At 37.4% G+C, this 10,955-nt stretch overlaps 1 protein-coding gene and 1 long non-coding RNA gene across 2 annotated transcripts in view; one reads left to right on the top strand and one right to left on the bottom strand.

Annotated features, from left to right (window-relative positions):
* Nucleotides 1–6,428, top strand: part of LOC103102815 (uncharacterized) — a 97,763-nt gene extending 91,335 nt beyond the window's left edge. Inside the window, exons 2-3 of the long non-coding RNA XR_469855.2 lie at nucleotides 119–248; nucleotides 6,106–6,428. This is a non-coding gene — a long non-coding RNA (uncharacterized LOC103102815). The remainder of the gene's footprint in view (nucleotides 1–118; nucleotides 249–6,105) is intronic.
* The window catches only part of CYTH3 (cytohesin 3), a 164,248-nt gene extending 155,694 nt beyond the window's left edge, over nucleotides 1–8,554 (bottom strand). Inside the window, exon 1 of the mRNA XM_007498259.3 lies at nucleotides 8,268–8,554. Coding sequence (XP_007498321.1) covers nucleotides 8,268–8,307 — 40 coding nt within the window. The 5' untranslated portion in view covers nucleotides 8,308–8,554. The remainder of the gene's footprint in view (nucleotides 1–8,267) is intronic.
* Between the last annotated feature and the right edge of the window lie 2,401 nt (nucleotides 8,555–10,955).

Genomic DNA, 10,955 nt, shown 5'->3' on the forward strand with positions numbered 1-10,955 from the left:
AGCCAAGCAAAATACCTGAATGAACTTTTCCCTAAATTAAAAGAGATGGGTGGCCCCAAACAGTGTGATCCTTCTATAAGAATGAAGCTATTGTTTAATACAGCTCCATGCTTTACAGAGAAGTCAGAGAAGGAAGATGACACTTTGGCCTGATGCACTGGCAGAAACATTCAATTCAGAAACAAATACCCTACAGTGAAATACAGCTTGCTGCTCACCAGGAATCTTATCACCTGCCAGAAGAGAGGGTGAGTGAAAGATCCAGACTTCTTTGTTAGATTGGAAGATAAGAGCAAGAAAGGGTAGCTGATTGCAATAAACAAAAATAAGATTTTTAAAATAAAATGCTAAAGTAAAACCAGGACCTACAAAAGGCATTTCAGTTTATGTTCTTTCAATTAAATATATATACAGGTTTATGTATAAGTGTTTACATAAAGGTATATTAAATGCTTAAAATACTAATGTTTTTAAGTGTCTAGTCAAATTAATGAGAATTAGTGAGGCAAAAGAACAATTAGATAAGCCAAATATGAAGGGAATACCAGCAAACGTTCTGGTGAAGGAACATAATTATGTATCTTCTGGCTGCTAGTTATTATGAATGAACATGAACAGGAAAGTATTAATGAACAAGAATGAAGTATATTTTTAAAAAGACCTAACAACATAAGGGAGGGAAAGATCATTTAGATGACTCTTAAAAAGTAATAAAAACATTTTATTGTACCTTTATATAGGGGATAGGGGGTATCATATACAACTTATCAGTTATTCAATACAATTAAACAAGTACTTATTAAGCACCAACTATTTGCAAGACATCATCCTATCACTGGGTGGATAAAAAGACAAGAATATGATACTTGACCTCAAGGTGCTTATGCTATGCTGGTGAACACAACATACATACGCGCGCGCGCGCGCGCACACACACACACACACACACACACACACGATAATTTGAGGAAGCTGAGAGCACTAAAAATTAAAGGGTTCAGAAAAAAACTTCCCAAAGAAGATGCTAAATGAGCTAAATCTTGAAGATAACAAGGAATTCTAAGAGGCAATCCACCAGTAATGGTGGATTGTGTTATTTGAAATGAAAAAGCTGAGTTTTATAAAGGTTTAGCTTTGGAGGTCCACAGAAAGAAAATGATTATTTTTAACAACTCCCAGATCCAAGAAAACTTGAGCCTACAAATGGCATATCATCCATCCTTGTCAGGTAAAACCAAATAGGAAATATCTTTAACTTAACTATAAAATACAAATACAAGAGAAAAAGACCTTCATTTGAGTACTTTATGTCCTCATTAATATGTTAAATCAATCAACAAGTATTTAGTTATTTGCTTACTGTGTGTCAGGAACTATACTAAGTTCTAGTTGTTAATATTAAAAAAAAAGACAAAAACAATTCCTTCCCTCAAGGAGCTTACATTCCATTGAGGGAAAACAACATATATATAAATAGATAAACAAACAAACCAATAAATAAATAAGGTATATACAAGATACATAAAGAATAAATAGGAGGTAACTTTTGAGAGGTAAGTTCTTGCAAATGGAAGACCAGGAAATGATTGTGCTCATTAAAAATCACCTGGGAAATATGATTCACCAAAAGAACATGCCAAAATTCTAGTGTCAGGCACTAAAAACTTGAAATTTTTCCATATTCTAGCAGCAAAGTTACTTAGAATTAGAAGAGAATTTAGAGGTTATCAAGTTCAATCCTCTCATTTTACAGACAAGGAAACAGAACCAGAGAGGTCAAGTGACATGCCCAGTCACACAACTATTAAATGTCTGAAGGAGGATTCAAACTCAGGTTCTCCTGACTCCAACTCCAATGTTCTATCTATTGCACCAGTGGAGGTCAAAATTAAATAGAAGCAGATCTTTAGGGCCCATTTAAAAATTACAAAGTAGCATTATCTATGTTGTATTGTATTTTTATTTATTGTGTTAAATATTTTCCAATTATTTTTTAATCTGGTTTGAGCTGCATTGAGTTTGACATCTTTGCATTACATTGTGCCACCTTTACTTCACATGTCAGATTTGTTCTTATTTGAGTAAAGTAAAATCTAATTAAGGATATTTAAAGGTTTTACTTTGTAGTTTATTCTTTATTTTATCCTTACAAAGAACTAAAAAAATCCTATCTTTAATATTTTATAAAATACACTTGAGCACTACTTACACTTGTTAGAATGTAATGTATTTTTGCTTTGCAGCAAATATGTATCTATGAATTTGTTGAAAGAAGCTCAATAGATTTCTACCAAGGGAAAATATATGTGTGTGTGTGTTCATCTATGTATGTTATACATATAGAAAATGTTAGTTATCAAAAGGATGCCTCCAAAAGGCAGTCTAATTAAATTTCCAAAATTACAAAAGCATGTGTTTAATACAGCCTGATTAAATTCTAATTTGGTTAAAAGATCCTTAAATAACTGCTTTTAAAGGCTGTAGAAATGAAATAATGTTAGAATATATGAAAGAATCCTATTGTTTTATTGCCTATCTACCATGATTATATGTACAGCAAGTATAAAAATAGAACAAAATGAATAGTCTTTCTTCAAAAACGGAAATTCTGACACTATTTTATACTCTCTAAGAGCTGTTTTCTATATGTTATGTTTTCTAGGAAAGTGGTGAGACAGTCTATCAGCTACACTAGTACTTAAAAGTAACTGTAGAAATAACTAAATGGTCACAGTATTAATGAAACCCCATTATTATCAAATTATGGTTTTAAGAACCTCTAGAATGTAATATAATAAATGCAACCCAGATGTCCACCAAAAATGAAAACAAGATTGTTTTTATTTTGTAGCAACCAAATAGGTCAACCCATTTCCTTCTTCAGACAATTCTCAGAGGACCACAAGACTCCACTCAATGAGCATGTGTTTTAAATGTAGCTGTCCACAGAAAGAGGAAGTGCTGCTGTCCAAAATAAATGCAGTGTTATATTTTCCCATGGAACCCAGTTTTAAAGGTGGAGTAAGGCTATGTCTACATGATGCCAAACACATATGAAAACTAAAAAATTTGGCCAATTATCCAGACATTTGGAAATATTCTTAAATATTCATTTAGTTTAGTAGATAAAGCACTGAATTTGGTGTCAAACAACCTGGAAAAGATAAAATCCACAGTCTGGTGAGGCACTTTAATTGAAACTAGTGACAGTCTTCATTTTTATTTATTCATTTCTTACCTTCTCAAAAATATATATCAAATTTTTGATAATATCTATTCTCCTGCTTTCCTTCTATTCCTTCACAGCTTCATAATTTCTACATTATAGAGAATCATGATTCTTAAAAGTTACATTATGAAAATAAGTAAAATTAATATATTTTTTACTAGGAATAATAAATTATTCCTACCTTAGGCATATTACTCCATAATGCTGATTTACCATCAGTAAATTTAGATGACAAAAAAAACCCCCACAAAATTACCAACTAAATAAGTCAATATCAAAGTTCCAGCTCCACAATTCAAAATGAAAGCCATTTTAAGTGCTCAACTGATTTCAAAGAAAGCTGGAGGAAAAAAAATCTCTTATACTTTCCCTGGACCAACTCAATAAAGAAATATCTGATAACAAAAGGAATTCAACCAAAGGTTAAGATTCAAATTATGTGGTCTAGAAAAGATGTTCTATGCAAAAACTAACAAATAAAAACAAGTATAAAGTCTACTTTTAAAAAATTTAATTTTTGCTTACAACTTCCTCTTTGAAGACTAAAAACAGACTATACATGTACATATATTTGAATCAGCTGTATATTATTTTTCTTTTGAGTTTTTCAATTAATGGAATATGGTTGTCAGTTTGGTCTCACAGAATTATAGTTTAAGAATAATCCTTGAAAAACAACTGTGAAACAATATGGATTGTTTAAAAACAAAGTTCTTAAGGAATTTTAAAAATCCAAAAGTTATATACTACATTTATACAGTGACATGTCCTTACAATTTTGCACTATTCATTACCTCTTCTAACTATTTAACCCTTCTTCCAACTACTATATATATCAGCTTTGCCTCTCTGCATATCATTTAGAAGAAAAAGATAATAAATGTACACAGGACAAACTTTAAAGTCAGCTGAATTATAAAAGTATCAAGATTTCAGTTTTTTAAGAACTCTAGCCTAAGCATCATTAGCAATGAAAACTTTTTAAGTTCTCTCTAGTTTGCCATGACTAATTTTAAACCCAGATAAATTAAATCTCTTAAATAGGACTAAAACTGATATCCCTTGGAAATAATTGAAAATACTTTCAAAATTCAAGGTGGGCCATATGAATGAATGATTATGATATCTAAAGTTGTTGCCTCTAAAATGTTGCTGAAATTTGAGGAAAACATGAATTTTTAAAGTTATTCGAAAACTCCATTGCTGGACAAACATTAATAACTGTGTCAAGAACTTACTTTAAAAAGGTGGATTAACTTCTAAAAATGGGCATGTGAAAAAGTTAATTGTAAGCATATTTAATTTATAATGTTGACAACATGTAATTATGACCCAGTTGATCAACAACTATTATGTTTTTTCTTTATTTTTCTTTATTATATTTTCCCAATTGCATGTAAAAACAATTTTTAACATTCATTTGCTAAGATTTTAAGGTTCAAATTCTCTCCCTCTATTCCTCTCCTCCCTCTTCCCTGAGACTGTAAGCAATTAGATATAGGTTATTCATGTGTGGTCATGCAAAACACATTTTCCTGTTGTAGAAGACACATAACAACAACAAAACTGATGAAAAAAAAATAAAGTGAAAAATACTATGCTTTGATCTACACTCACAGGTCTTTATCTGGAGGTGGATAGCATTTTCTATCATGAGTCTTTTGGAATTGACTTGGATCATTTTATTGTTGAGAACAGCTCAGTCATTCATGAGCTGATCATTGTACAATGTTGCTGCTATTGGTTCTGATCACTTCCCTTTGCATCAGTTCATTTAAGTCTTTCCAGGTTTTTCTGAAATCATCAGGCTCATCATTTCTTAATAGCATAACAGAATTCCATTACAATCATATACAACAACTTATGCAGTCATTCCCTGTTTGATAGATGTTCCCTCAATTTCCAATTCTTTCCCACCACAAAAAGGAGCTTTTTCCAATAGACCTTTTTCCCTTTAAAAAAAAAAATCTTTTTGGGATACAGATTTAGTAGTGGTATTGTTGGATCAAAGGGCAGCAGCATGTTCTAAGTCCTGTGCCAAGCACTAAGGATACAGAGGGAAAAGAGAGATTCCTTGCTCTCCAGGACCTCAGTTTTAATGGAAAAGCCAACAGGGAAACAACTCCATACAAACAAGTTATATACAGGATAAACTTACAAACAAATTATATACAGGATAAACTGGAAATAATCACAAAAGGAAAAACATTATTATTGAAGTAAAGGTTTCCTATAGAAGACAACATTTTAGCTGGGATTCAAAGGAAGTCAGGGGAATTAGTAGATGGAGATAAAAAGAGAGAGCATTCCAGGCATGGAATACAGTCAGTGAAACTACTTTTAGTTGGTAGATGAAGTGTTTAAGGTACAGCAAGGTCAGTGTCACTAGATCAAAGAAGATGTTGTAGCGAATAAAGCATAAGGAGATTGAAAATGTAAAGGTGATGGGGAAGATTAGGAAGGATTTTGCTTTGAAAAATATTATCTTAATTTAAAATGAACTACCTATTTTAAGGTTGAAAAGGAAAAAATATAAGGGCCTTCTACAACATGGCATGGAAAATAACTTTTGATGAAACGAATCAGACTCCAGGCAATCTTAGAGCTGGAGTGGACCATAGATATCAATAATAACATCCCCTTATTTTACAGTTGAAGAAACTGAAGCTCTGAAAGGCTAACTTGCCCAGTCATTTAAGAATCCAGATCTGAACCCCTGTGTTTCAAATTTCAAGTCCACTGTTTTCTCCACTACACTATGTTGCCTACAAAAAAAGTTAACAAAAGTGGGTTGAATTATACCAAATGATATCTTTAAGTCATTCAACACTTTAATATACATGTTTAACATTCCATTTTGTTTTATCATTTAACAGCTGAGAAGCAGTGCAGAATATCGGATAAAGGGCCCAATCTGAAGTCAGGAAAATCTGGGTTCATTTCCTGTCTCTGACAGTTACAAGCTGTGTGACTGTCCCCAAGAACAGATTTCCCTCAAATAAAATAATGATCTATACTGTGTTTAGGTAGTCTGACTGTTGAAAGGTTTTCTTTCAACAAGATTCTTTCCTCTCACTAGAGAACTTTTATAAACAACATATCCACTTGGTGTCACAAAGTTGTCCCTGGTTTTTACGCCAATTATTTTTCAATTTAATGTCAACATCACATCTTTCAACAAATACATTTCCTCTACACGGTAAATTCCAGAAGGTACCTTGATTAACCATCTCATTATAAAGCACTATTGCTGATTATTACAGATGACAGCTAAATAGCAAAATCAGTATAAGAAAACAAAATTCCTAAGCTCCAGGGACAAAGTATATTAGGAAAGAAAAAAAAACACCTTGGTTGGAAAACATGAAAAAATGAAAAGTCATACTCTGAAGGATCCTAAATTGCAAAAAAAAATTTTGCTTTCCTTTCCAGTCTACCTTCTGTAATAAATGATATAACATCATTTACAACAATTCTTTAAAATAAAAGTTCAGATAATCTACTTCATACAATTTAGAGGATATCAAAGTAAATCAATAATAAGTATCAACACAATGACTATACTATATCATTGGTATTTTAGGCAGGACACGATAGTTCATATTTTGTTTATAACAAAAAATACAGAGTCTAGCAAAGATCATGAAGGAGAATTTCAGACATTCTCCCAATAAGAAGAGATACAGAAATCACTTGAACTATGCCCACTGAATACAACAGACCTACTTTGAAAAGCTGTATGTTAAGGCAGAGGCCAAGACTTATTGTTCCTTCACCTTGCCTTTACAATCTTTCCTAGTTGCTGCATGCAGTTCATAACAATCCCTTTGGCAGAGATTATTTTCTCCTTTCTATGAAACACTACCTTTTTAATACAGGTCAAGTTATCAACAAATACTGAGTGCCCCTATCAGCGAAATCCCCTCTTGCAGTTGTTCTTGGATTAGGCAGCTTAAATGGCAGTTTCTGATTCAAAGCTTTGGACAAAACAGTCAGTACTTTCCTATTTTTTTCTTCATTTCATCTTCCCCTTTACCTTGGTGTTTAAAAAAAAAAAGACTATAAAAACTTATACTATATTGCCTAAAAACTTATACTTAATGTCCCTCAGAGCTTGACAGGCTCTACCCTGCCCCCACAGTCTTGGAAAAAGAAAAGGATAAGTAACATCACAGGTTAAATAGAAATAAGAAATTTCTTATGGGAAATAAGTGGAGGAATGGACACTAGCTTAATTCTAGGATAGAAGAAATTTGAGTTTTGCTCTTTAACACTCTCTCAATCCAATTTTGAAGACATCCTCATGGTCGTTCTTCTCTCCCCACCCAGCATTACCCCCACCCCCACCCGTCATGGTCTCCTGTTTTCACTGTTAACATCCATCCCCATTCCTCATTGGGTAGTTCCTTTGGATCCATCTAGATTCCCACAGATCTTTCCTGGAGATCCTTTCATTACTGCATCTCCCCAGCGGGGTAATCTTACTGTGGCATCCCTGGGCCCCTTCGATTCCCAATCCCCATCACCTCAAATGTGCAGAACCCTCCCATCTGCCCTTGTTTCCCATACCCTCCATCCTAGTTGGTTTATTTTCTGTTCTTGTCCCCTCCCTCCTTCCCCTTCTCGTCCTCCAGTCCGAATCTCACCTTCCCAGACCCTACTACTCGGGTCCCCTGCCCCACTTCCCAGGAGTTCCCAGGTAGCTATCTCCTCCTATTCCCCGTGCTCCCTCATCTTCAGTCCCCGCAGTCTCCAGAACCCCCTCTTCCGCCCCTTGAACCCCCTCCTCACTATCTTCGGCCCCTTCCCTCCAGTGCCCATCCCCAGTCCCTGCGGTCCTTCAATCTCTCCCCACCTGGGCTCGAACCTCGTCCCTGTCGCCTTGGTCCCCGTACCTCATGTCTCACCCTAGGTACCCTCAGTCCTCATCTCTCAGTCCCCGTCCCTCGTACCCTCGGTCCAGAGCTTCGGTGCCCTCCCCCGGGATCCCGTGGTCGACCCTCTGCCGCCGGGTTCTGGGCAGCGCCCGGACACTCACCGCTGCCTCCGCCGCCTCCGCCTCCTCCTTCTTCATCCATCTTGGGGCTACAATAGCTTCCAGGGAGCCCGAACCCCGGTAGGGCGCGTCGCGGAAAGACACGGGGCTGCAGGCCGGCCCGGGCGCAGGTCCAGGTGGGTTGCCTGCTCGGGGTAGCGCCTTACTCCTGGATCCTGTCTCCCTGCTCCGGGGTCCCTGGTCTCGGGTCCTGAGTTCCTTCAAGCGCAGCCGGCGACGAAGACTCGCCCCGCGGCCGCCGCCGGCCCCGCCCCGTCTCCCTCCGCCTCTCGCCGCCGCCGCCGCCACCGCCGCCATCGTCACGTGACCGCGGCTGGGCCCGGCCCGCCCAGTGACTGGAGACGGGAAGAGGCTGCAGTGCTGGGCCTGGCGCTGGCTGGAGTCCCGGGAGAGGCTCTAAAGACTTGGGGGTGGAACCGGGTCCCAAACCCAAGCCTACGTTTCCTGGCAGTCCACTCGGAAACGAAAGACTAGATGCCCAGCCACGGAGCCCTGTCGTGACAAAGAGCAATGCCTCCTTCTTTCTCACCGTTTTGTGACAAGAGCATTGTCTCCTGTCTTAGCCCAATAGTGACAGGAGCGAGGCCACTTTATTTCCATGTCTGTCCCTAACAGGAGCTATACCTCCTTACCACCAGCCCTGTCACGACAAGAGTGATATGTCCTGTCCCGGCCCTGACAAGTTCAGGATTTTTTTAATCTCAGTCCTGTGGTGACAGAAGCAATGCTTCCTTCTTTCTCCGTCTCTGAGTGCCAAGAACCATACCTCCCTCTCAGTCCTGTTACAAGAGCGTTATCTCCTATCCCAGCCCTGTCGTGACATGAGTAGTGACTACTTTTCCTGGTCCTGGCCTGGGACGCGCCTGTGGGAAGCCGTCCCTGCTTGCTTGGGAACTTGGGTGGGGGGAGGCGGGGAAAGAAGTTGAAAGGCGACGGAGTCTTTGGCATGCATGATCAGCAAGGCACTCTCCCGGCTGTGGCACTGTCGCTGGCAGCCGATCCTGTCGAGGGCATCTGCCCAGGTGGGATCCACTCTTTCAAAACGGTTGCTTTAATCCTTTGGCCAGAGGTGCCCTAGCTGGTGTCCCCTCACATCAAAACATATAGTGAGCATACCTTATATTCCTTATCACTTGCCCATTGATAGCACAAACCTATTTCCTCAAGTTACTTTTTTTTTAAATTATTCCTTTGTAACATTTAAAATATTAAGTTACTCATTAACTCCCTCATTCCCCTGCCCCCATTAGAGAAGGCATCATTTGACAAAAAGATTTATGTGTATATGGAATTATATCTTACTTATTTCTATTTATCAGTTCTTTCTCTGGAGGTAGACATACACATATTCTTGGTTCTTAGTTCTGCTTGTTTCAATCTTCATAATTTCAGGTAGTAAAGTCCTTACATTTACTATTTTGGATAAGGGCATATGGGGAAAATGTTCATATTTAGGGTTTCATTCATTAATTGGTTGGGTAAAAATGTTCAGTTGAAGGCTTGGCAATGTGCCAGAATGGATCCTAGGCCCAGACTAACACTAGTTATGTGACTTTGAATATGATATTGGAACCACTCTAGGCCTCACTTGTCTTGTCAAGTAAGGAGCATAGATCAACTCATCTCTAAAGTCACCTTTGTTGCACTAAAAAAACACAAAGTAGAGCAATTTTCCCGCCTTGGACAATTCCTTTTAATTACTTAAAATAAAACAACCTAACTAAACGTATGTGCAGGAGCTTTTGAAAGAAATGGTGGTCTGTTTGTGGAGGGATAATATGTATATATTGGAGGTCTGACATATGTACAGAACACTTCCCCACCATATGCACTACTGCTCACAAGGCATATCCAGAGGTAGGCAGACTATCTAGCCTGGCCAAAGAATTCAAAAGGGCTAACTTTATATTAACTACTTGTCTTTGTCACAGAGTAAGAGGGGTCTTAGAAATCACTGCTTTCTAAACCCCTCTGAGGAAAAAAACTTCCCAGACCCAGAAAGATGCCTTAAGGACATACAGCTAGTGACAGTCTCCATTGCTCATACTCTGACTTTAAAATAATTCTTTGCTTTTCTGCTTTCTCTTAGATAGAGAATTGATTTCCCCTTTGTCCACTGATTAAAAAATTAAATTAGCCAAATCTAATAGAGTATTATCATCTATACTATGAACAAATTAGACTTCTAGCACACTGGGAAAGCAGCCTCAGAGAAGGCAGTCGACATCATTCGATTCTGGTCTATAGTAACATTATGATTTAGCTTTTAGTCTCCTCTTAAAAAACACTACCAGCTGTGCAATGGATTTATGATAGACAAGAGATTAGACCAAGGCCTCTAAATTCAATTTCATGTAGGATATTAGCCACAGTCTTAAGCATAGTTTATCCCAGTGCTTCATCTTTTCTGCCACATTTGTTTACTCCCATCTTTGTTTTCCACAAAATATACTATAAAAACATACACTGCCAAGTCCTTCCTATTCATTTTCTAGGAAATTAGACACAAGAACCAAAATTTTTTTAAATCACATATAAATAATATTCTAACAACCAAATCCTAGAAAACTATGTCAGTTGTTTCATAGCATCCTTCTAGGGGGATGATTCACATTTGACAAAGGTTTCCAGGATTAATCCATGTCAGATGAGCTAAGTGTTTTAAGGGTA

This window comes from Monodelphis domestica, chromosome 7, assembly GCF_027887165.1.
Source record: "Monodelphis domestica isolate mMonDom1 chromosome 7, mMonDom1.pri, whole genome shotgun sequence".
Taxonomy (NCBI): domain Eukaryota; kingdom Metazoa; phylum Chordata; class Mammalia; order Didelphimorphia; family Didelphidae; genus Monodelphis; species Monodelphis domestica.